This window comes from Giraffa tippelskirchi, chromosome 4 (genome assembly GCF_054371585.1).
Source record: "Giraffa tippelskirchi isolate mGirTip1 chromosome 4, T2T-mGirTip1v1.2.pri, whole genome shotgun sequence".
In the NCBI taxonomy this organism is placed as follows: Eukaryota; Metazoa; Chordata; class Mammalia; order Artiodactyla; family Giraffidae; genus Giraffa; species Giraffa tippelskirchi.
The window spans coordinates 148,172,678-148,200,104 of record NC_137278.1 but is presented as its reverse complement, the minus strand read 5'-3'; the positions used below and the strand labels follow the sequence as shown (position 1 = coordinate 148,200,104).

Sequence of the window (27,427 nt, the reverse complement as noted above, 5' to 3'; positions counted from 1 at the left end):
AGTTCACCCGTTATCATTTCTTTTTAGATTCCACATATAAGGAATGTCATTTGAAATTTCTTCTCTGTCTGACTTATTTCAGTGAGTATGACAATCTCTAGGTCTGACCACTTTATTTAAAATAGTTCCCCCAACCTCACCCCTAAACTCTATCCCACACCCACTAGATTTTACTACAGATGACACTTTATTTTGGCCTCCATGAAAAATCGTCTAACTTGTGTAGTTGTTTGCTATCTGACTCTCTTTACCAGAATATGAGCTCCATGAGAGCAAGAACTTTGTCTCTCTTAGTCTCTGCTGTATCTCAGAGCCTAGACCAATAGCTGTACATGGTCAGTGCTCAATAAATATGTTTAGTGGATGAATGGAAAAAAGAATCAATGGTTTGTTTTATCATCCATTTTTCCCTTGAAAGTTTTCCTTGGGTTTTAATTTCTCCAACTAGAAATGCTAAATTTTTTTAAGTGAAATGATGGATGAATTTAAGATTCTTAATGAAAATTAGTTCCTATACTCAGTTTAATTACTGAATTGTGTAATCCTAAAATTCTCAAGGAAAATTCATTCCTATAATATTTTCCTGTGCTTCATACATTATTAATTTTGTTCTAAAGAACTGTATGGAGTCGCAGGTATTATTGCTTAAAAAAATTATTACAATTTTTAAAGTTTACACTTCATTTACAGTTATTACAACATATTGATTATATTCCTTGTGTTGTACAATACATCCTTATAGCTGATCTCACACCCAATAGTTGAGTATCAGATACTGTCTTTACAAATGGAAAACATAACTGACTTTTTAAATTCTAATGACTTATTTCAGAATTTTGTAGAAACAGGGAGTAAACTTAAGATTGGAAATCAGATCTTTTTCTCCATGATCTCTTTATTCTTAATTTAGGTTTTTCTCTTCCAATTTTTTTTTTCCTCTTCCAATTTTGTGTTGCTTCTTCTGTTTGTGTACAGTGATATCTAAGAAATGAAGGGCTTTGGATTAATATATTGCTTAAACAACTAAAACATCTATTTTAAACCTAAGATTATTAACTAGTGATTTTTAAAATATAAATCTATCAAATAGTATACTCACATATCTTACTAAACAGGAAATGAAATGATTATTTTATGACTTGTAGCTATCACTTAATATTACTCAAATTTTAAAATATTTTTAATAACTAAAGCTGTTATAAAACAACATTGCAGTTAGGTTCTAATGAACTATATAGCTTGTCCCTTTAAAGAACTTCTATAGAATTCTGTAAAGTGTAGAGGTTGATCCTCTTTTATCTTTTTATCCATCTACAGTTGATCTTCTCAGAGGCCGTTGGTATGTCTAGAGTCTTTGCCTCTATACAAGTCAACCATGGATTGCTCTTATTTGAATTTCTTTTGTTGTCTCGCTAAAATTTTAAGATCTGTCAATTATTGTGTCTATTACTAATTTGCTAGCCACAAAATTCTATCATTCTTTTTCTGATTACAACCTAGGATAGAAAATAAAATTTCCAGGGAAAATAAGAAAACAAATATTATATGTAAAACTGATATAGAGCAGTAAACTTTACTACCCCCTCAAGTCTACCTCATGCTCCAGAGAGCATATGACAAGTATGTGTACAGCGTCAGTGTCAAAGGACCAAGCAGAACCATTGGGATCATCCTCCCACAGTGATATAAAAAGACAAAGAGCCCATTGATTATCATCTTCTGCTGTGCTTACTGGTGGTCTCAACTCATGTGAAGAAGCAGCTGCCCAATGGTCACAATGCAGATAAAACACTTTGGCAGAATATGGTTAAAAATACTAAGGAAGAATATATAAATCAAATATATTTTGTACCTAAAATGGGTTAAAGTGTGTAAAATCCATAGACATTTTTATTTCCAACTAATTTCTAGGTTTGGGGCTTTTATTGGAAGTCTGAGGTTGTTAAATGGCTGACAGAAGAAATGAGATGTAGTAGTTGGCTAGTGTTGCCATAATAAAGTACCACAGATGGTGGTTTAAACAACAGAAATTTATTGTTTCACTGTGCTGGAGGCCAGAAGTCTGAGATCAGGGTGTGAGAAGGGTTGGTTTCTTTTGCAGCTCCTCTCCTTGACTTGTGGATAGCTATCTTCACGTGGTCTTCCCTCTGTGTGTATGTCTGTGTCCTAATTTCCTTTTCTCATAAGAACACCAGTCATATTGGATTAGAGCCCACTTGAATGACTTCGTTTTAACTTAATTACTTCTTTAAAAGCCCTATTTCCAAATTTAGTCACATTCTGAATTACTAGGGTTTAAAACTTCAACAGATGAAATTTGGGAGGACACAATTCTGCTTCTAATGTGAAAGTATATTCTGTTCTCCTTAACCCTGTTTATTACTTTAAGTGTTTTGAACTTATTCTCAATAACTAAAGAATCTTTACTTTAAAAGCTTTGTTCTCTCTACAGATATAAATTTACACAAGAAACAGATTATTTTAAATGATTAAGTACTATAAATCATACAGACAGGAAATGATATTGAAATTCAAATAAGGCAGTTATCAATATGGCCTAGAGAAAATTATAGAACCTGGGGAGCCAAAAATGACTTTAACAATTGTTTTTTCAGTCTTATTCAACTGCAGGTTCAAGTTCTACAGAGGTAAATTTTTATCATCTCATACTCACTTTTCCTCCACCCTCTCTTCTCTCCTTTTCTTTTCTTTTTCATTCTTGGAAACTGCAGAAAAATTTAGATAGCTTACCTCTCCATGGGGTAGTTTGTGTGGAGCAGCATTGATTAATTTCCAATGTCTCATTTTACTAATAAAAAAAATACAGCTCATAAGTTAAATGACCTCTTGGTTGCTAAACTAGTATCCAGGACTCCTGATTTGTATTCCAGTATGCTCTTAAGTCCACCGTGCAGCTCTTTTAGTTAGAGAATGGTTTATTTGTGTTTTAAGGACAGATAAGATTTGTATAGGGCTTCCCAGGTGGTGCTAGTGGTAAAGAACCCACCTGCCAGTGCAGGAGATGCAAAAGATGTAGGTTTGATTGCTGGGTTGGGAAGGTCTCCTGGAGAAGGGCATGGCAACCCATTCCAGTATTCTTGCCTGGAGGATCCCATGGACAGAGGAGCCTGTCAGGCTACCGTCCATAGGATCGCCAAGAGTCGGACATGACTGAAGCGACTTAGCATGCACACACGCAGGATTTCAGTAGGGCTTCCTAGGTGGTGCTAGTGGTAAAGAACCCATCTTCCAGTGCAGGAGATGCAAGAGACACGGATTTGATCCCTGGGTCAGGAAGATCACCTGGAGTAGGAAATGGCAACCCGTCTTTATTTCCAGCTAATGAAAAATTCCATGGACAGAGGAGCCTGGCAGGCTACAGTCTCCATGGGACTGCAAAGAGTTGAACATGATTGAGTGACTGAGCAAACACACACATACACACACACACATACACACAAGATTTCTATATTGTGTAATTAAGTCATTTATATTATTTTCCATTAGTCTTCCCTCTTAAATATTTCCAGTTTCTTCAGTTATTTTTATTGCTGTTCTCTCATTTTTTTCTACATGATTTCGACACTCATATTAAAATCCCAAGTAAGATATCTATCAGAGTACTTGTGTGCTACTATGTCGCTTTAGTTGTGTATAACTCTTTGCAACCCTATGGACTGTAGCCCACTAGGCTCTTCTGTCCATGGGATTCTGCAGGCAAGAATACTGGAGTGGGTTGCCATGCCCTCCTCCAGGGGGTCTTCCCAACCCAGGGATCAAACACAGGTCTCCTGGATTGCAGGCAGATTCTTTACTGTCTGAGCCACTAGAGAAGCCTATGAATATTGGAGTGGGAGCCTATCCCTTCTCTAAGGGATCTTCCCGACCTGGGGATTGAACCCTTGTCTCCTGTGGCTACTGCATTGCAGGCAGATTCTTTACTGCTGAGCTACCAGGGAAGCCCATCTATCAGCGTAATGCATTCTTTCTTTTTATAGTATAGTATTTTATTTTCATTTGTTTAAATACTACTATTTGTACTTGTAGCTGCAAGCTTTAATGTTATTGCTACCATTTTTTAAGTTTTAAATTTAGACTTCTTTTTTAAAAATTTTATTTACTTTATTTTTGCTCCCCTGGGTCTTTGTTTCTGGGCATGGGCTTTCTCTAGAAGTGGGGGCTGCTCTTTGTTGTCATGCCTGGTCTTCTCACTATGGTGGCTTCTCTTGTTGCAGAGCATGGGCTCTAAGTGCACAGACTTCAGTAGTTGCAGCATTCAGGCTCCAAAGTGCAGGCTCCAGAGTGCAGGCTCAGTAGTTGTGGCTCATGGGCTTAGTTGCTTCAAAGTATGTGGGGTCTTCCTGGTCCAGGGATTGAACTTGTGTTCGATCTGCCTACACTGGCAGGCAGATTCTTATCCACTGTATCATCAGGAAAGTCCCCTTATTGCTACCCTTTATTCAGATTTTCATATATGCCAGACCTGACCTAGGCACTTTATAGTATCCTATCATTTAGCCTATGTATGTGTTAGTTGCTCAGTCATGTCCGACTCTTTGTGACCCCATGGACTGTAGCCTACCAGGCTCCTCTGTCCATTTAATTCTGCAGGCAAGAATACTGGAGTGGGTAGTCATTCCCTTCTCCAGGGGATCTTTCAGACCCAGGGATCAAACCCAGGTCTCCTGCATTACAGGCAGATTCTTTACTGTCTGAGCCACCAGGATAGCTCCGTCTAACCTATACAAAACTTTTTAAAGTGTAAATACATTGCTGCCATTCTGTAGATAGTGAAAGCAAGATGTAGAGTGTGATGAACTTCTCTAAAATCACATAGGATAGAAAGTGGAAGACCTGGGACTGGGCTCTGATCTGTCTGTCTCCATTGGCTACCTTTTCTATTATCGTTACCTCAGTATTAAGCACTTCATAGACTATATTACTGCTGTATAAAGTCTCTGGATTACCAAGGTGTCAGTGATCCCAGTGAAAATGATAAGATCTGGTTAAGATGAGAAACAAAAACAGTACCAGTGGAAGCAGAACTGTGTCATGGGGAGCAGGAATTTATACAGCTGTGTTGTCTGCAGTAATTACAGTGCTCAGTGAGAGTGATAAATGAAGAATTGTAGCTGCATGCAGCCTGAGCATTCTCAGTAACAGGCTCATGTCAGAGATCTTCTAACAACAACATAGGAGGAACTATCTTGCTCTTCTACTCATGATTATCAGTTTCATTTCTAAATTTCTGGTTTTTAAATTTATATTTTTTTTAGTTAAAAAATTAGGCATGTAGTTAATGGGTACCTTTTATTTTTATCTCTTTGTTTTCAGTTGTGGTAGCTAACATGTCTTTAAACATTTAAGTTCATTTTGTTTTCTTTCTGCATATTTTTCTCTCTTTTGTGTTTTAGAGCATCATTGTTATCAAAATATAAGAAAATATATCAAAATATAACACAAAAGCCTAAGTTTTAAACACAGTAAGTGGATAGTTCATGACCTAGTACTGCTGTGGTAGCAATATCAGTTAGAATATGTTGGGTTAAAAGTAACAGAAATAACCACACAAAAATGGCCTCACAATGCCAGACTTGGCTTTCTAACTCAGCAGGAACTCTAGAGAAAGAGTTTTGAAATCGGAGTGACATCAGAGTTCTGGCTTGGCATTTCTACAGTTTTCTTGGTCTTTTCCTTCTGGTTACAAGGTTGCTACAGCAGTTCTAAGTGTCATATTCTCACATAATAACTTAAAAGGCAGGAAACAGGGAGAGTGTAGGAAAAGGGCTTTCTCCCTAAATCATCCCAGTCCTTTTCATGAGGGAAAAACCTAACCAAGAAGTATCCTGTGCAGGCTTCCCTGTACCTCTCACTGCTCAGAGCTGGCCTCCCCGCCTGTCCTTGAATCAGTCACTGACAAAAGGAGTTTAGAATTGCCACAGTTGATTCAGTGCAATGATTCAGTCCTGAGGTGGTCACATTTTTAGCACCCTTCAAAAACTTCAATTCTGTTATCAGAGAAGAGGGCGACTGGCGATTACATACATAACAGGTCATGTCCGCCACAATTATTGAACTCTTTTAGTGTGATCAAATAACTCCATGAACAAAGGTAGAAAGAATTACAACTCTGATGAGTGCAAAGGAGTGACTGGTGCTGTAAAAGTATAAACTGTAGGGATTTAATCTAGTCTGGCCACTTGTCTTCAAAGAACTGATAATTAAGCTAATAATGGAGAAAGTTTTAGGAGTTAAGTAGGCAGAGGGGTTAAGAGATACTGAGTGGGTGAGGGGGAGAAAGAGAGAGCTTTCCAAGGAGAGGAAGCATACTGTGTTTATGTAACTGAAAGAGGAGCATAAATATTCACTGCCATTATTACTAGCCTCTGGTCTGAGAAGAGCCTTTGAATTACTTGTAGGGGTAAGAAGAAATTCTTAGACTTATAAGCAGGATCCTGAAATATTGGAATTTCTGATGTCCATTTTTTATGAGGGACAACAGGATAGGTTATTAGACTTGGACTGTTCTAGAAAATCCTTGGTATGGAGTTGCCATATATAATACACAGGCAAAATCAGTCTGCCCCTCCTATCGCTTCCCTCTAATAACTTTTTGCAGCTACAATCTTAAGTTGACACCCATTAAAAATAGTATGAACAGTATCCTCATTCTTCTACATGTTGTCTGAAACTTTTTGAAACATTGACTTCATTAACTTGTAGTTCATACTTACATGAGTCCCTTTTAAATTTTTTCAGTACAATTGAAAGTAAGCAAAAAGCAGTGGAGACTTTCATGGATTCTTCTTAAGAGCAGTAAAAATTTTAAAATAATAAAATGACTTGCCTTTAATACACATAGAGCTTTCATAGATACTGGGTTGTGTGCTTCAGTCATGTCCGACTCTTTGCGACCCTATGGACTGTAGCCTACCAGGCTCCCCTGTCCTTGGGATTCTCCAGGCAAGAGTGTATTGCCTTAGAGTGGGTTACCATGCCCTCCTCCAGGGGATCTTCTGACCCAGGGATCAAACTGGCGTCTCCTGCATCTCCTGCATTACAGGCAAATTCTTTAACAATGAGCCACCAGGGAAGCCTAGATACTAGGTTATTTCCTATAAATAGAGAACAGTAGTTTTATAAACTTGTTCAGGACTATAGAGCTCTAATCTATGACTAAAACTGCCTTCTTTTGAAAATCTACAACTTTATTATCAAAAGAATGCATATGTTATATATTTTAATTATTAAAAAAATAATAATGATACTTAAATTTTCCTAGCATCTGCTTTTTATGGTTTTAAAATTCATAAAAACTTTTTAGGTTTAAAAATTCAAAAGGTTTAGTTTAAGCCTTTTTTTTTTTTTTTAGTGTGGTAGTATTGTTACATCTGCGCTGACAAGACTCCAAAATAATAATGGCTTAAACATGGTAACCGTTTGGGATTGATATGGTGCTACTAGTGTGCTTGTACCATCAGCCAAAGGCTGGTGCTCTGCCATCAGCTTCTCTCTCCTGATCTAGGAACGGCTGCTTTAGCTCCAGGAAACAATCGATGCTCCTGCCAGTGGGAAGAAGTGCAGAGTTTCGATTCAGTGGCATAACTCATAATGCTTCTCCTTGCATCCTTTTGACATGAACTTAGTTCCATGGTCAAAACTAGCTATAGGAGAAGTGGGAAATAGTGTAGAAAAAATTGTCTTACCTCAGCAGCCATGTGCCCATCTAAAACTCAGAGATTCTATTTCCAAAATAATAAAGGGGAGAATGGATACTGGAAGATGGCAACGTCAGGGCTATATTCACCATCTTTCTGCAGCTGGCAAAAGAACTGGTTGAATAGCCTTGAGCTTAGATATAAGTATATAATCAAGGAGTGAAATGTGTCTCTGTGGAGACACAATTATATTCATGCATCTTATACCTCATACAACCTTACTTTATTCATCTTTGTGTTCCTACCATACAGCGTAGTATGTGAATGAAAATAAACACATAAGGAATGTGTTTGGAATGAATGAATGAACACCCCTCTTTGTCTTTCCTGTATGGTATGTATTTATGTGAATTCTTTTTTCACACTTGCCATTTCTTTGTTCCTATCTATATTTTCAGTCAGTCAGTCAGTTCAGTCACTCCTCTGTGTCTGACTCTTTGCGACCCCATGGACTGAAGTACGCCAGACTTCCCTGTCCATCACCCAATACCTGGAGTTTACTCAAATTCATGTCCATTGAGTCAGTAATGCCATCCAACCATCTCATTCACTGTCGTCCCCTTCTCCTCCCATCTTCAATCTTTCCCAACATCAGGCTCTTTTCCAATGAGTCAGTTCTTCACATCAGGTGGACAAAGTATTGGAGTTTCAGCTTCAGCATCTGTCCTTGCAATGACTATTCAGGACTGATTTCCTTTAGGATGGACTGGTTGGATCTCCTTGCCATCCAAGGGACTCTCAAGAATCTTCTCCAACACCACAGTTCAAAAGCATCAATTCATCGGCACTCAGCTTTCTTTATAGTCCAACTCTTACATCCATGACTACTGGAAAAACCATAGCTTTGACTAGACAGACCTTTGTTGGCAAAATAATGTCTCTGCTTTTTAATATGCTGTCTAGGTTGGTCATAACTTTTCTTCCAAGGAGTAAGCATCTTTTAATTTCATGGCTGCAGTCACCATCCACAGTGATTTTGGAGCCCAAGAAAATAAAGTCTGTTACTGTTTCCACTATTTCCCCATCTATTTGCCGTGAAGTGATGAGACCAGATGCCACGATCTTCATTTTCTGAATGTTGAGTTTTAAGCCAAGTTTTTCACTCTCCTCTTTCGCTTGCATCAAGAGGCTTTTAGTTCTTCTTTGCTTTCTGCTATAAGGGTGGTGTCATCTGCGTATCTGAGGTTATTGATATTTCTCCCAGCAATCTTGATTCCAGCTTGTGCTTCATCTAGCCCAGCGTTTCTCATGATGTACTCTGCATATAAGTTAAATAAGCAGGGGTGACAATATACAGCCTTGACGTACTCCTTTCCCGATTTGGAACCAGTCTGTTGTTCCATGTCCAGTTCTAACTGTTGCTTCCTGACCTGCATACAGATTTCTCAAGAGGCAGGTCAGGTGGTCTGGTATTCCCATCTCTTTCAGAATTTTCCACAGTTTGCTGTGATCCACACAGTCAAAGGCATTGTCAATAAAGCAGAAATAGATGTTTTTCTGGAACTCTTTTGCTTTTTTGATGATCCAACGGATGTTGGCAACTTGACCTCAGGTTCCTCTACCTTTTCTAAAACCATCTTGAACATCTGGAAGTTCATGGTTCACGTACTGTTGAAGCCTGGCTTGGGGAATTTTGAGTATTACTTTACTAGCATGTGAGATGAGTGCAATTGTGTGGTAGTTTGAGCATTCTTTGGCATTGCCTTTCTTTGGGATTGGAATGAAAACTGACCTTTTCCAGTCCTGTGGCCACTGCCGAGTTTTCCAAATTTGCTGGCATATTGAGTGCAGCACTTTCACAGCATCATCTTTTAGGATTTGAAATAGCTCAACTGGAATTCTATCACCTCCACTAGCTTTGTTCATAGTGATGCTTTCTAAGGCCCATTTGACTTCACATTCCAGGATGTCTGGCTCTAGGTGAGTGATCACACCATCATGATTATCTGGGTCATGAAGATCTTTTTTGTATAGTTCTTCTGTGTATTCTTTCCACCTCTTCTTAATATCTTCTGCTTCTGTTAGGTCCATACCATTTCTGTCCCTTATTGTGCCCATCTTTGCATGAAATGTTCCCTTGGTATCTCTAATTTTCTTGAAGAAATCTCTAGTCTTTCCCATTCTGTTGTTTCCCCCTATTTCTTTGCATTGATCACTGAGGAAGGCTTTCTTATCTCTCCTTGCTATTCTTTGGAACTCTGCTTCAAATGGGTATATCTTTCCTTTTCTCCTTTGCCTTTCGCTTCTCTTCTTTTCATAGCTATTTGTAAGGCCTCAGACAGCCATTTTGCTTTTTTGGATTTCTTTTTCTTGGGGATGGTCTTGATCCCTGTCTCCTGTACAATGTCACAATTTATATTTTATTTACTTTCTTAAAGAGGATTTATGAGTAGAGGTGATCAGAGTCCATAGTATGATAGAGGAGTGCTTTGTTTCTCTGTGCATGTATGTGTATATGTAAAATTCAATAGAAATTAAATTAACTTATACCATAGAACCAGTTTTCTCTAACCCTAAAACTGATAGTATTCACTTTTATTATCATCAGTGAGTTCAGTCCCTCAGTCGTGTCCGACTGTTTGCGACCCCATGAATCGCAGCACGCCAGGCCTCCCTGTCCATCACCAACTCCCAGAGTCCACCCAAACTCATGTCCATCGAGTTGGTGATGCCATCCAACCATCTCATCCTCTGTCGTCCCCTTCTCCTCCTGCCCCCAATCCTTCCCAGCATCAGGGTCTTTTCCAGTGAGTCAGCTCTTCTCATGAGGTGGCCAAAGAGTTTCAGCTTCAACATCATTCCTTCCAATGAACACCCAGGACTGATCTCCTTTAGGATGGGCTGGTTGGATCTCCTTGCAGTCCAAGGGACTCTCAAGAGTCTTCTCCAACACCACAGTTCAAAAGCATCAATTCTTCGGCGCTCAGCTTTCTTCACCATCCAACTCTCACATCCATACATGACTACTGGAAAAACCATAGCCTTGACTAGATGGACCTTTGTTGACAAAGTTTATTATCATATTTTAATTATTATTAGAAGAGTTGTGGATTTTTTTAATGTTTATTTTTATTTATTTATTTGACTGTGTCAGGTCTTAGTTGTGGAACTTGGAATCTTAAGTTTTAGAATGTGGGATCTAGTTCCCTGACCAGGGATTGAACCCAGGCCCACTGCATTGGGAGTTCAAGTCTTAGCCACTGGACCACCAAGGAAATCCCAGTTGTGGCTTTTTGAAGGTGCAGTACTGTGCCTGAGAATTCTGAAAATATTCTTTTAAGCTGATACTTAAGGCCATTAATTAGTCTGTGAAAATGCTTCTCTGTACATTATGTGTATTTTTTGCTTGTTGACCAGCTTTCTCTGAAGGAGTTAAAATGGTCTGGGGAATAACAGTTTCTGACATGATTTTTCATATTGCAAATGAGGTATTTTATAGAGTTTTTGGTTACTATATCTTGTTTTTGGCCCTCTGTTAATTTACAGATTCATTTGTTCAACTGTTAATTCCTGCTACACATTTAAAAAATTGTCACTTTTCCCATATAATTTTTAAAGTTGATATGTTGTATTATCATTTTTATTCAGTTGAAGAATTTTTATTATTTTTTTTGGCATAGCAGATCTTAGTTCCCTGACCAGGGGTCAAACCAGCATCCCTGCAGTGGAAGTATGGAGTCCTAACCACTGGACCACCAGAGAAGTCCCCTGATACACCTTTTTAATAACTCTTAAATACTTCATTTAAAAAAAATATTAGTCATAATCCACTAAATTAATTGTATAATCCACTCATGGGTCAACTTGTCTTTTAAGTTTGGAAAAACTCTGCTCAGTTGTTGGGTGGTGGTGATAATGTGATCAGATTAATGTTTGGAAAACACCTGGCAGCTGATTAGATGATGGGTTGGAAGAGAGGTGGGGATACAGGTTATGAGATGATTGAGCCAAAGTGTTAGTTGCTCAGTCGTGTCCGACTGTTTGCAACCCCATGGACTGTAGCTGGTGAAACTCCTCTGTCCATGGAATTCTTCAGGTAAGAATACTGGAGCGGGTTGCTTTTCTCTTCTCCAGGGGATCTTCCCGACCCAGGGATCAAACTCTGGTCTTCCGCATGGCAGGTAGATTCTTTATCTTCTGAGCCATGAGGGAAGCCCAAGATAGGCCTGAAGGTGGTAAGAATGAGGATAGAGAGGAGGGGGAAGGTAGTAGAATCAACAGGTTTGGGTGACTAATTAGATATTGGGGGTGCAGAAGAAAACTAAAACAGCATCATCATTTCTGACTCAAAAGAATAGGAAATATAGCAGGAGAATTATGTTTGTGGGAAAAGAAAATGAATTCAGTTTAGTACATGTGGCATTTGAGGTCATAGCACAACGTTCAGGCAAGATTTTAGTGGGAGAGAGGCTTAGTAAAGTGGGAACTGTAACAGGGCTGTTGGGTTTGCTATTAGGAAGCCATTGAGAAAACTTAGCAAGGACATATCCTCGTGGTTCAAAGAGTGACTATGTTGGGAGGTTAGGAAGGAAAGATGTGCAGTATAGGTTAGAGTCTATCCTCTCAGTATACTCGCTTGTAAAGCCAGGAAGAAAAAGGGATAACAAGGGTATGGCACAGGTTTGAAGGGGGATTTTAAGTTAATTCTGGAGCTCTTCTATACATAAGGGAGCAGGAACCTGGGGAGACTCAGATATTGAAGATTTAACAGGAAGAAGGAGCAATTGCTCTAGCCTGGTTTCAGGGGAGATGACAGAGCGCCCTTTCGGACATGAGTGTAGGGAATGTTAGACGGAAGGAAGAGCACCTCTTATACAGGTGAGAGGGAGACAGGATGCATGGGGAGGCAGGGATTTCCCTTTATAGACATTTGTTGAAATGTCTATAGACATTTGTTGAAATATAGACATTTCCCATTATAGGCATAAGCACCAGGCACTAGGCCGATGCTGTGGCTGAGGACTTTAGTAAGGCATAGTCTAGTGGAGAAGACAGGCAAGGAGACCAGCAGGACAATGTGTGGTGAGTGTTGCCATTTAGGGTTACGCTCAGAGATGCGGGAAACAAAAAAGTGGGCATGACGCCAGGCTTTCCAGAAGAGGAGAGGACAAAAACTGAAAGTAGGTCTGCACCTGAAACAGGAATCAGGGACACCTGAGAAAAGGATCGAGATGAGGATTATAGTGGGGCCAGGGTTTGAGACAGATACGAGCCTGGATTCCAGTGGTGGTTGTTGATAACCATGGTTATAATAATCATTTCTTGTGTTTATGATTATTGACTCTGTTGAAGCCTCAGCTGAAACTTTATTTGGGAATACTTGCGAAGATGAATTTTTATGTCAAAGGAACCTGTTTCTTGCTTATCCTTTCCCCCTTCCTCCTTTGATGACTTTTCTTGAAGCTAATTTAGGTAAAGAAAGCCACCGCTTCCAAAAGCGCTTTGGTACCCTGGCGTAATTTCAAAGAAATCTCCTTTCCCACTTAGTTAACTACATTTCCCCAGGAAAAAAAAAAAAATCTTCTCTGTCAATGTAACATCCTTTAACAGGACTCCTGCTGGTCGGTTCTTGTATCTTGCTGTGGCAGCTGTGAACATATATACTATTGATTGTTAATGTGTGATATAAATCCAACTGGAGCATGCCCACTAATTGGTTTGAGAGCTAGATATAGACAATGCTGTCTTATAGTAGCTTGTGTAGATAGGCCTAGTCATAGGGTTAATTCTGCTTGACAGCACATCAGCAGCATCTTGAGAGTAATTACCCAACAGAAGTTTTCCCACAGCCAGACTGAGAGCTTCAAAGGCTTCTGAATTTACAACCAGTATTAACCTATATCTGAAACATCATGTTCCCACAAGGGCTCAGATTTTTTTTTCTCCTTCTTATTAAATGTATGGGGTTACTAGGTTCATTTACTCTGTGAAAAACTTAGTGAAAAATCACTTGATTTTGAATAATTGAAAATCTTTAATAACAAGTAAAAAGGATAATTTAACATTTGAGGGTTTTTTACATTGCTTTATTATATTACTGAAAAATTAATCTGTAAAGATTGGCTGCCTTTTTTTTGTTTTACAAAATTTATTCTCTTTCTCTCTCAAAAAAATGCTGAAAAGTTAATATCTTTTCCATACTATGCCATCTCTATGGATATGTACATGTTTAGAGGACCTAAGGTTATACATGCACTTAAAATGGTTAAAATAAATATATATTTACATTTTAAAAAGCTGTCTTACTTGTTGACCAATGCACTGAAATCTGTAACTATTACATCTTTCCCCCCTCTTAAGTTACTGTTTAATAAGCAATTTTTATATTGTAAAAAATTTCTTTCCCTTTGCAGGTCAGAAACCAAATTTGACTCCGGTTCAGGTATGTTTATATTAATAATGTTATTCTGAGTATATTTTATTTACATTATTCTCTGAGGAGTAATTTATCAGATCAAGAACCATTTTGATTTTAAACAGACTAGGCAGTCTCTTTTCAAAACATGAACCCCACCTCAAAGCAGGACTATTGACTGCTTGGAATCATAAGTTATTAAGATGTTCACTTTGGGATTCTTGATGGTTCTGAAATAAGTACTATATCTGCAGAGTTTCATTTTAAAAGCAAAGGTGAAGGTCATAGATACGCATTGCTAAAAACAGAATGTTATTCTCTCAGTGGACAAAAATCCTGAATAATTTGAAGGTTCTCTGCAAGTGACTTGTCATCACATATGGGTAATAGATACATTTAATCCAGCAAACTGTAGAGGGTTTTAGCCAATAGAAATAGAAAATTTGTCCATGACTTATTCATTTTTTAAAATTTGTTTTGCCAGGGAGATGGGTGATGGAAAATGAAGGTCACCTTAAGCCATTGTTTTGTCTCTGTCAAGACAAAATTTACATTCTCACAAACAATGGCATATCAGCCTCATTGGATGTTTTCTTCTCATTAAGCATGAATATAGCTATATAATCCTTGCATTTGACTGTGTCCTTATGTCACTAGCTGAGATTTCCATGCTGCAGAGTTTCTGATGGTGTTTACAATTAAAGGACAAAAATTACCTCATGTTCAGTACAAAGGAATTATGCCTTTTATCGAAGTATTATAGATAAATAAACATTAATTTTCAATTCCAGAAGAAAATAATTTGCAGAAAAATATATAACTCATTGAATTTAAAAGTAACATTCTTACTCTGGTTTGAGTTCCACTATGTTTTAACTTAAGAAAAAGTTTTTATTATGTTCACAAAGGAACCAAGGACTATACTTTTTGATAGTGATGTTAAGGAGCTGACATGTTTTTCTTCTTCAAAAACTGTATCTTTTATTGTATAGCTTAATGAATTTCTTCAACTTGGTGTGAGACCCTTTAAATATGACATCTGTACGTTTGAGTTAACAATTTTACCCAATTTAAGAACTGGGATATCAGGAATCTTTCCATTCTGTGCGCTCTTGGGCTTCTGAATCACATGTAACAGTGATAATAGAAGGTAAACATTTCTGGTTTACAGTGTTGATGATGTAGAGACTAAAGGCATGATGGCATTGTATCCATTCTTTTTACTTTTTTTCAAATTGATTCATAGAAGTAAAATAGGGTAAAATATTCAAAATAGGGTAAAAAGTCTTTGTCATTTTTAAATAGTTTAAATATTCAAATACAATAAAAGAGAAATGGAAAAAAGTGAGGATTAATTTTTACATAAAACTGCCTGTCTTTTTATCATTGCCAATCAGCCATCAAATATTTACTAAAAAATTACAGTCAGATCCCTTAAAGATCAGAAACTGGCTTTAGCCTACAGGATCTGGAATATAACTTTTAAAAATGAAAAAGTCCACTAGGTTCATTTTGAAGGCAAAACCTGGAAATAGTGTATAAAACTGAAATATTAGGCAGCTATTGACAAAGTTAGAAAATTTATGTTAAATTTTCAAATCCAAATTAAAATGTGCTGCTAAATTCCTGCAGTGAAGGTTAGTATTTATCATGAAAATAGTTATAACATCTGTACAGGCACACATCTTTCACTCTTGTGACCAAAGATTTTGTTCATGATTCTTATTTTTTCTAAGTCTTAATTTTTTTTAAACATCTTTCATGGACAACATCTGCCTGTCTCTGAAAGCTCCCAAGTTTTGTGCTCTGAAAAATCTTACAGGGAATGTGATTAAATGTTTATTTTTTCTTTTAATTTTGAATCTAAATATGTCATGGAAAGAATTCAGATGGTTTCAAGTTAAGAATCAGGTAATTCTTTTTTCTTATAAATTCTTTTAGCTTAATATCAAAAGAAGGAATCATGACAAAGAAAGCTAGAAATGTATTCTTTGGCATTCTATAGCATGTGAATCTTGGTTAGAATAAGGTAGCATATTGGAACAATTAAATATATGACTTTAATAGGTTCAGGTTCTCTATTGTTCATCAAATACAGAAAGTAAACTAGCTCTGTTTAATGTTGTATACAACTGTAACAGTGTTCCTGACAAAGTAAGATTTTTAAATGAAGGAAGATGCTGATCTTACTAAGAAAAAAAAAGCTCTTAAAAAATAAATAGTGTAAAAAAAAATAAAAAAAAAAAAAAAAAAAAAAAAAAAAATAAATAGTGTGGTCAATGACTAGCCATAAAGCAAAGAATTTCAAAGTAAAAAAATATATGTGTGTGTGTGTGTGTATACACTTCACTTGGGTCCTTCAAGTGAAGGACCCAACTTATGCAGCTTACTGCATATTTGCAGTTTGTATAAATGAGTTTCAGGCTGTAGAGTGAGATTCAGAAGGAAGAAAGGAAAGTTTTCATTGTCAGCACATGGTGAAAAATGTCAGTTTTTAAATATACACCAAAATGATCAGCCTAGGAAGTGTTTTAATTTTTTCTTATCAAAATTGTATAGATTTTTTCTATGAAAGCAGATTCACAAACAACTTTTCACTTTTAAAGTTTAAAAAAAATTTTTTAATGAAAAAATTTCAACTGTATATAAAAGCAGAGGGTATAGTATAGTGAGCACATACACATTCATCATCTAGCTTTTACTGTTATCAATACTTTGCCTTTTGTTTCAGTTTTCTTTTTTTTGCTTGAATTATCTTAAAGTGAAATGCATTTCATGTGATTTTTAAAACCTGAAAATTGTAACTTGTGTTGACTTATTGAAAGAAGTCAGTTATTTTTCTGAGGTTTTCATTTATCTCAGAAATTTGAGTCACATACAAATTCTTATAGAAAGGATCTTGACATTACCATGTCCACATTCAGTTGGAGATGTTGCAAGTTCTATTCATGTGGTGAAGGTTAAGAAAAAATCAGAAGGTGCTGAATTAATTCTAATCTGAGAACCCCAGAATTGTTCTGTCCTCAAGACTAATTTGATGCAAACTTTAGCTGCCGTCTAGCTGTGTCCTCTATGTACCGAGTTGTATCCTGTTTAACCTCCATTTCTATTTATAACCCGATGACCTAAAGGTTAGCTTTGCCATTTGAGAACAATCAGCCTACCTTGTTTCTAAAGGAGTTTTAAGGGTTCCATTTTAATGCTGTTTCCTAGTTAATGTACTAATGTTGCTTGTCTATGATCCTGAGTAGCTGGTGATTTTACTAATAGAGTAAAACAGACTTCCTTTTATGTTCAGAAGTAGCAAGAGGCAGTGCTCTTCTCCCCACCTCACAAGAAGGGAAGTTAGTTGATGCTGGAGGAAGCAGAGCATTGAGTTTAGTGTAGTGATTAAACATGAAAGCCATATATCAAATCTCAGGAGAAACATGCTTTTGAAAGAGGCAGAGAACTGTGGAGCATATTGCATGATAGGCTATGTAAACAGAGCCCTGGAGGTCAGTGTGTGGATGCAAACCAATTAAATAAAGAACTTACTGGCTTTGCTTTCTATCATCTGGATGGGGAGAATCACAAGTTAACATGCACAGGGCTGAAGTGTAAACTTTGCTCGAATAAGCTAGGCACCTTTGGAAACTTCATTAACTCTTTCAATTCACTACCAAGTTTGGTTGGGTTTTGTTTTGTGTGTTGTTGTCGGTTTTTAAAAATTTCACACAAGTCCTTAGCAAGTTAAAACAAAACCCAGACTATATGCTCTGTTGGCCTTTCCATACATACCTATCAGCAAAGGGGCCAGTGATGAGCAGAATGGAAGACAGAGCAAAGAATGAATTGCTGAAAAGATCAAAGTTGGCTGTGTAGTCAAATTTCAGTGACGTGAGCGTGTCTTTTAAAAAACAACCCATTCGGAAAAGCAGAACTCTTGCAGAATAACTGGAAAAAGATGTTTTTTCTCATCTCCTGAATTCTGGGTATGAGGAAAAGGTATAGTTAGAAGGTACTAGCTACCACATTGATATTGTTATTTCTGTTCTATTAAAATAGAGTAGTTTTCTGACCAAGAAGAACATGAAACCTATAAGTTAAAACTGTATGGTAAGGACTTCCCAGAGTCTAATTTTGTGGTCCTCACCTTCTCAGCCAGTGTTTGAGTGAGAAAATGAAATACCAAGTTAAATGGTATAGTTTCATGGTCCATAAACATTCAAAACAAAGATTTTTCTTTTTTCCTGTGGAGTCATGTTGGCTGAGAAAGTGAATAAGCTTATGTTTAGTGGTTGTTGATTCTGGGCTGCTTGGAAGAGCAGTACTAAGGAAAGGGGCTCATGGAACACAGCAACTCAAAGGTATAAGATTTCATGAAAGCAAATTATGGAGGATTAAGAAACCTAATGAGCGTGGTTTAGTGGGGAGAGTGGAGGAGAGGGCTCACTATTAAATAAAGTCCAAGAGTGTACAAGGTTAGGAGATCCTAAAAGACACGATAATAAAAGGCACAACAGAATATAATTATCCTGAAAGAGAGGGAAAAAAAAACCCCTCAAAAGCTCCAAGGAACAAAAAGCAGCTAGTGTCGCTTTTAAGATCTGTAGTTGAAAAGGAGTCTACACCAGGGAAAGGAAATCAAAGAATATAATCAGTTAAAGCTTGAGGCAAAAACATATGGGTGGTGAAAAATAGAGTGGGCTGTTAATGGTGGTCACTAAATTGAAGGAAAATGGGGAATTTGAATATAGAACTAGAATTTTGAAAGTTTATTAGCAAATGAGACAATCTGCCTCACATAGTAAGCCTTTTTCAAGAAATATTAGTAAGGAAAACATTTTCAGATCTTATAAATGTGAGAATATGTTGACAATATCATTTCAGTCCTACAAATCAATTTGTTATTTTAGATTTCTTATTTTTGAGGTTCTCTTAACAGTAAAGAGCCAGGAAATAAAATATAAATCTCTGTAAGAATATTGAAGTCTGTCTTTGGGCATCATTCAACATATATTTATTAGGCATACTATATGCCAGATGCTGATACTCTACCTCTGAGCAGAGGGGATACAATTCCTTCTCTCATAGACTCTTAGCTGGTTGGTCTTTTATACAAATTCACATGAATTTCTTTGCATATTTAGCTGAGAAGGGCTACCGAGGTTAAATTTAGATCCAGATGGTGTGTTAAAGAACTCTTGATATTTAGATATAAGCTAATATATTTTAAATTTTGACAAACTCACCTTTCTTTACTTTGTTCAAAGAATCTCACTGCTTTCTACCTTAAAGAGAACACTTTTAAGAGAACAACCTAATAATGCTAATGGCTAGTGTTTAGTTTTTCTATAGCTTTTAATAAGGAGTGACATTTCACATTTGATTATCATTAAGAGAGATTAACTTAGAAGAGAACAATGACAAATGTTTGTGAATACCATTCTCTTCACTTTTATTTATTTTTTAATTCATTCTTTTACTGGATCGTATTCAAGGTTGGCCTGGAAAATCAGGCAACCTCCTCTGTAACAATCTCATGGGATTGTGTGGAAGCACTTAGAGGGAGCATAGCCCTTCATTTACCTTTTACGGACTGAAAACCAGGAAGCAGCAGGGTACGGTGGCAAAGTACTGAGGTGCTGGAGCAGATAAATCTGAGTGAAGTCTCTCTTTACTTCTAATAATTTTCAATTGGTTTTCTTGGATTACATGTATAATCATTGTCATAGACTTAAATTTTGTGTTTTCATTCCTTCTGATTTGCAATTAAAGCATTTAAAACCATAAATTTCCTTCATCAAAGCTTTAACTGGATCTGAGATTTTTTTTTTTAATATTTTAAGTAGCTGCCATTTTGATTTTCTTTTGGACACATTGATTATTTAGGAAAGTGTTTTTTTGAACTTCCAAATTTTGTCCTTGCTACTTTTGCTTAGTAATTTTCAGTTTCATTGCTTTGGTGGTCAAAGAATGTGACCTTATTACTTTTTTACTAAGTTTATTGTTCAGTACTTATTAGATTTTTATCTTGGGGCCTAGTTGCTGTTTAATTTTTGTAACTCTTCTGTAGGTGACTTGAAAACTATATTCTCTGCAACATAAAGAGTGTGATACATAGTTGTTGGATCAACCCAATTCATCATTTTTACCATTATTTGTTTGTTTTATTCTACCTGACAAAGACTTTGAGAGGAGAGACAATTTGTCATTCAGTATTTTTTCTCCTGAATTCTGCCTCCTTAAGTATCACCGTCTCTGTGTTGTCCGCTCTAGGTACTCTATATATTCTGGCGCTTGCCATCTTGCTCATGTCCAGTCTTGCCAGATTGCACTTGTCCTCCTGTAGAGAACATTATTCCAAAGCAGTGCTCATTGAAATGAAAGCTGCTCTAATTAGTAAACTTCTTGTTGTTGTTCAGTTGCTAAGTCATGTCCGACTCTTTGCAACTCCATTGACTGTAGCCCGCTAGGCCCCTCTGTCAATGGGATTCTCCAGGCAAGAATACTGGAGTGGGTTGCTATTTCCTTCTCCAGAGGATCTTCCCAACCTAGGGATAGAGCCTGCGTCTCTTGTATCTCCTGCAATGGCAGGCAGATTCTTTACTGCTGAGCCACCAGGGAAGCCCAATTAAGTAACTTATGTTATTCCAAATTTATATGTGAAGCAAGAAGCTGTTTTACCGTTGTAAATACCAGTGTTTTCCTCTTTCCTCTTGCCCTTGATACCATAACTTTATAAGGAAAAAGGCTCTGCACCATTATATGATGCAAACCTTTGTTTTCTCCACTTAGCATCCTCCCCTACTTCTCCATCTGTCTGGCAAGATTTTATTTATCTTTTAAGGCTCAGCTCAGGCATCACCCCCTCAACTAAGTATAGTCTTCCTTAACACCTCCCCAGAAATTCATCATTCCTTCCACTGTACAAACACTGGATCTTGTATTTACATTTACTATAGCATTTATTATCTGCTATAATTATTTGTGTGGATCCCTCTTTCTCTCCAAGTCTATGACTTTTTTTGAAGGCATGAATCATGTCTTATTCACCTTTATAAATTTGGTATCTAGTGTGAGATAATTAGTCAATAAACAAAAATTCAATGAGATTGAGAATCTTTGTTCTGTTCTCCAGCTGTGATTGAAATGCTTAACTAATGACCTAAGATTTATCCTTCCCTTTCATGGTGTAGAGTTGTTGCTGGGAAGTGGCTCCTTAGCCAGAGATTAGTTTCCAGCCCCTTTGCATCTGTGTGGGGACATATGACTAATTCTCCCAGTGGAGTATGTCATTTCTGGGCTAAGTGGATTAAGTATCCAGTAAGCTTTCCCACATCTCACTTCCCCTTCTGAGGTGACATCAGAGGTAGATGTTGAACATGATGGCATCACAGTACGGAAAGAGTCTTGGTTCCTGAGTCATGCTTGGAAGAGATCCACTCAGGAGAGCTTTTCATCCAAGAACATCTTCATTGGCCTTTATGTAGAGGGAAATAAACTTTTACTGTAATAGGCCACTAAGATTTTGCCACTGTTTGTTAGGGAAGCTAATGTTCCATACCCTGAATAGCCCAGTGCCTACAATATTCCCTGGTAAATAGTTAGTAGTCACTGATTACTTCTGATTAAATGATAAAATTAATGGCTATGGATTACATTATCTATTAATAACCTGAAGATGGTCCTTTAAACTAATGATCATACAAATATAGTATACTATGTTCTGTATAATCACTGGGCCTATCAGTTAGTGATTGTCACAGTAACAAAGTGTGAAAGACACCATAAAAAGCAGTGACTTAAAGCAACAGTAGTTTATTTGTGCTCACACATCTATGGCTTGGGTAGGAGTTGGTTGACATAAACTAGTCACAGGTTAGGTTCAGATCTGCTTCACAAGTCTTATCATTAATGGTAAAAGAGAAGAAGGCAAGCCCCACTGTGCAAGCGCATTTCAAGTCTCTGCAGCAGATCTGGTAGCATCCCATTGACCAAGCAAGTAGCATGTTCAAGCCAAAAGGAAAGAAATGGAAAGAGCATGTTCTTCTCACTTGTCATGCAGGTGTTAAGTATTTTGTCTTCCCTCTAGTGGGCAGAACTGCCGAATCACATGGTGAAGGGTGTGGAGATAGGTAGAGAAGAATAATAGAAGCCCCAAATTGAATCTATCACAGGAGAACTTTATGTCCTTAGATCAGTTATTTAGTAAAAATATTTTATAGAGTTAGTATGATTATATTTTTAAGTGGATCGAATTCCTTCTATGTAGTTGCATCATTTGGTAACCTAACTTCAGATGTGATATTAATGGATATATGATGATAGAAATATTTATATTACATAACGCTTTACCATTTGAAAAGCATCTAATTAATCTCATCGTTTGAGATTCACAAAAATCTTTGTAAGATACACAGGGATATTTTTACCTTTCTGAGATACAGTAAGGTTTATTGAGTTGCTTAAGTCCACATAAGTGGTAACTGGCTAATCTAGGACTGAACTTCAGGTCTTCAAGTTGCAAGGACTGTGTCCTTTTTATTAGATCATAAGATAGTTATTTTAATGAGCAACTTTTGTTTTAAAGTTTTCTGTTATTAGCTTTTTATTTTGTATAATTACTATGTGTACTATTATATATTATCAAATTTAATCTTTTTTCAAATTAAACATAATATGTTTATAAACACACCTTAAAAATACCAAGTATAGTACAGATTTATAAATGATTACAATGTGAGCATTAGTAGGCCACTGAAAATGTTCCTGGCAGCTTCTTAAGAGGCCTGAAATATTAGTATCAATTGCCTTGGTCAATTTTCTGTTTTCCAATATCTAGTCTTAAAATTTTAGACTCAGAAATGTAGATACTTCAATAGCTCCCAGGGATGGACTCATGTGGACAAACCCCAAAGATGGATGAATGAAACTAAAATTCAGATATATTTGTTTACAATGAGAAGTCTATTTTTTTTCACATGGCTCAGAATACTTACATCTGCATGATCATTGTCTCTTTTCTCTAGTCAAGCTCTATAACTCACAAAATTACCATATGAACTCACTTTATCAATTTGTAAAAATAAATCATTCATGTTGGGGCTGAAATTTCCTTACTATTGTATATTATCACCCTAAAGGCAGACCTACATAGGGAGTGAGATCATGTCCAGAAAGTTACCCTGTTGCACACAGAAGAATGTCAACTAAAAAAAATGCACAACCTGAGAGTTACGAGTTGAGTTTTATTTGGGGCAATATGAGGACTGCAGCCCAGGAGACAGATAGCTCAGATAGCTCTGAGAGACTGTTCCCAAGACCTGGGGGAAAGGACATATATATATGATTTTGGTAAAGGGGGAATACATGCAATCAAGCACTTATTTTTTTTTTTTTTTGTAGAAAGTTTCTGCTGGTCCTGAGAAGCTTTTGCTAGTCACAAGAAATAGTCGTCACCATGAAGGATTTTAGTGCTTTTCTAGATATGAAGAGATACAAGAATTGGGCTCATAAAATCAGTTCCTGAGAATATCTAACTTTCTGAAGACCTATCCTGCCAGTTTTTGCCTGAGCACGGAGTGCCTCATTTCTACTCTTACCCTGAACTCCTTTAAAGGGTGTTGAACATCAGCAGCTGCAGCAGCACATGATTTAATCCTTGTAGAGGTAGATGGCAAGTGCCAGTTTGTGGTTGACAAGAACAAAGTTTGGAAACAGAAATTGAATGTTTAGCTTTATGAGTTAAAGTTACCATGAATTATCTATCTCAAAATAGGAATGATCCTGGCCATTGAGGCTTTATTTGACTTTCATTGGCTTTAACTTCATCCATCCATCTGCTCATCCATCCATACAAAAGATAGTTTTGCCATTAGACTTGGAAAACATACTACAAATCTGCTACTTAAGACTTTGTTTCCAGGTTCTTGGAGCAGGAGACCATGGGTAGTAGCTTTAGAACTTAAAATTTACAATTTAAATGTTTTTTAGCTATTTAAGCTTATATTAAAATTTTAATGGTTTAACCCACCACTTCAGTATACTAAAATTAAGATATAGACCAATTTCAATATACAGGCCAAGACAGAGGCCATTTCCTTTACCCTAGAATGTTCCCTCATATTTTCCTTCAGTCAATAACTACTCCCCAGAGGGAACCACTATTCTGACTTCAATTATCATTGATTAGATGTCTATTCTTTAACTTCATATAAAATGGAATCATATAGTATGTAGTCTTGCATGTGATGCATGCATGTGTGCTAAGTCGCTTCAGTCATGTCCGACTCTTTGCAACTGAACCCTCATCTCTTATGTCTCCTGCTTTGGCAGGTGGGTTCTTTACCACTAGCACCACTTTGGAAGCCCATTGATAGCTTTTCTCTATACTATGTTTTTGAGATTTACCCATGTTATTTCTATGGGCTTCCCATGTGGCTCAGTGGTAAAGAATCCACCTGCTAATGCAGGAGACGTAGGAGACATGGGTTTGATCCTTGGGTTGGGAATATCCCCTGGAGAAGGAAAAGACAACCCACTCCAGTATTCTTGCTAGGAAAATCCCATGGACAGAGAAAGCTGGCTGGCTACAGTCCGTGGGGTTGCAAAGAGTCGGACATGTCTAAACCCCTGAGTATGTATGCATGCATGTTATTTCTAAGTACCAGGAGCTATTACCAAGTAGTATAAGTTGGGATGCTTATTTTGGTCCAGTTCTGGCTACCATTCATGCAGTTGTGTTGGCTGTGTGTAGTCTCTTGTTTCTAAACATTCTCAGGTCCAGAATACTGTTGTTAATGCATTGAGCCAGTATGTAGACACTTTTGCATTGATTCTCATGATCAGTCAACTCACATGTGCATGTAGAGCATTTACTATACCTAAGACATGGTGGAGGATATATGAGTATGACAATTCCTGCCCTCATGGAGCTTATAATCTAACTGGAGAGATGGGATTCATATACACACACACTAAGGTATCTGTAGGTATAGGACAATATGGGTGGTTCCAGTAATAGAGTCCTAGTAGAATTTAGAAGAAGGGGGATTACTTTAGGCTATGGTGATTGGTCAGGGAGGTTCCTTGTTGAAGGCAAGACTTGGGTCTTCAAGAGTAGAGTTTAGATAGAAATAAAGTCAGTCAGTCAGTTCAGTCAGTCAGTCAGTTCAGTCAGTCAGTCGTGTTCGACTCTTTTCGACCCCATGAACTGCAGCACACCCGGCCTCCCTGTCCATCACCAACTGCTGGAGTCTACCCAAACCCATGTCCATTGAGTTGGTGATGCCATCCAACCATCTCATCCTCTGTCGTCCCCTTCTCCTCCTGCCCTCAATCTTTCCCAGCATCAGGGTCTTCTCAAATGAGTCAGATCTCTGCATCAGGTGGCCAAAGTATTGGACCTTCAGCTTCAATATCAGTCCTTCCAATGAACATCCAGGACTGATCTCCTTTAGGATGGACTGGTTGGATCTCCTTGCAGTCCAAGGGACTCTCAAGAGTCTTCTCCAACACTACAGTTCAAAAGCATCAGTTCTTTGGCGCTCAGCTTTCTTTAGAATCCAACTCTCACATCCATACATGACTACTGGAAAAACCATAGCCTTGACTAGATGGACCTTTGTTGACAAAGTAATGTCTCTGCTTTTTAATATGCTGTCTAGGTTGGTCATAACTTTCCTTCCAAGGAGTAAGCCTCTTTTAATTTCATGGCTGCAATCACCATCTGCGGTGATTTTGGAGCCCCCAAAAATAAAGTCAGCCACTGTTTCCACTGTTTCCCCATCTATTTGCCATGAAATAAAGAGGGGGATCATTTTAAATAATAAATCAGTTGAAGGCAGCCACAGAAGTGAGGGTACAAAATATATTTGAGGAACAGTAAGTAAACCAACTTGCCAGAACTGGAGGACTTTTGTTGAGGGCTAATGGTATACTTGACGGTCTATTAGAATTAAAGAATTTGGACCTAATTCTGTGGATAATAATAATAGTAACAGTTGCTAACACTGATTTTATATTGCTGTGTGACACATTGTACTTAGTGCTCTATATTTACTAACTTATTTAATCTATAAGAATTCTAATAATTATTTCCATTTTAAAAATGAGTAGACTAAGGCTCAGAAGGTTGGATATTTTACAGTATGAAATATTTTAAGGAATAAGTACAAATGTAGTAATAAGCAAGCTGGAAATCACTTGCTTATTATATCAAAATTGATATTAAAATAATCTAAAATGACAATGACTTTTTAGTTCTTTTTATGTCTCAAAAAATGTTTTGTCTTGTCTTTTGTATTATAGAACTATGCTATAGGGAAGAACATTTTCCAAGAGGTTCTTTTGATTTTTTAATTAATTTTCCTGGATAGGAATCAAAGAAGAACAAATTCAAAGTAAATTTTTGCTTGATGACCACTTTTAGTGGATTTTAGTGCATTTTCAATATATATATTTTGGAGATTCAAATACATATATCACTTAAGTGGTCAGGTGGCCTATGTGGTATTCAAATACTGCAAATTAGTAATCTACCAGTTTAGTTGTACTGCTTTTTTGTTTTTGTTGAAATTGTGCTGTGCTGTGCTTAGTCGCTCAGTCGTGTCCAACTCTTTGCGACCCCATGGCTCCTCTCTCCATGGGCATTCTCCAGGCAAGAATACTGGAGTGGTTTGCCATGCCCTCCTCCAGGGGATCTTCCCAACCCAGGGATCAAACCCAGGTCTCCCACATTGCAGGCTGAATCTTTACCATCTGAACCACCAGAGAGGCCCTTTGTTGAAATTAAAGACCTTTAGTTGATATACACTAAAGATATACTTATTCAACAGTATGTTTTTACACAGTAGTATGGGGTAAGATTTGTTGAATAAGTGATGAATGAATGAATGATAAATGGAATAATGTTGAGTTTTGCAAAGGAAAGTATTTTTGCCACTTACAAAATAATGCAGAATATTTACCACTTATAAAAATCATACTTTTCTTCAAAAAATGTACCTATAAACTACCTTGCATCCAAATCATTCATGATATTGATGGAGGGCCATTATATGGGTGAGAGATGTAAATAACAAAAAAATTTGCTAGCAACTAATATATTTTACAACAGAACATAGCAACAGAAAACAGCAATGCAAAGACTTAAGTTTTAGAGTTTATCAAATTAGTAAGCCCCAGGCTCCCCAATCAATCAAAAATAGAGTTTGAGGTATTATCCTGATAACATATTGGATTTAAATTCATTTCTATGCTACAATATTTTATTAAAATGAATTCAGTTTCCCCCTGTGTTGCTGTATACTAAAGTAAAATATACTTTTACTATACAAATGAAAGGGGCATTGAAACTCATTCAAATGTG

The 27,427-nt window shown here is 37.1% G+C and overlaps 1 protein-coding gene across 3 annotated transcripts in view; it reads left to right on the top strand.

Moving 5' to 3' along the window:
- MSRB3 (methionine sulfoxide reductase B3) overlaps positions 1-27,427 on the top strand; it is a 178,542-nt gene that overhangs the window by 81,663 nt on the left and 69,452 nt on the right. For all 3 annotated transcript variants that reach the window (XM_081588840.1, XM_081588841.1, XM_081588842.1), the window contains one exon: positions 14,072-14,100. In XM_081588840.1, the coding sequence (XP_081444966.1) occupies positions 14,072-14,100 (29 nt within the window). The remainder of the gene's footprint in view (positions 1-14,071; positions 14,101-27,427) is intronic.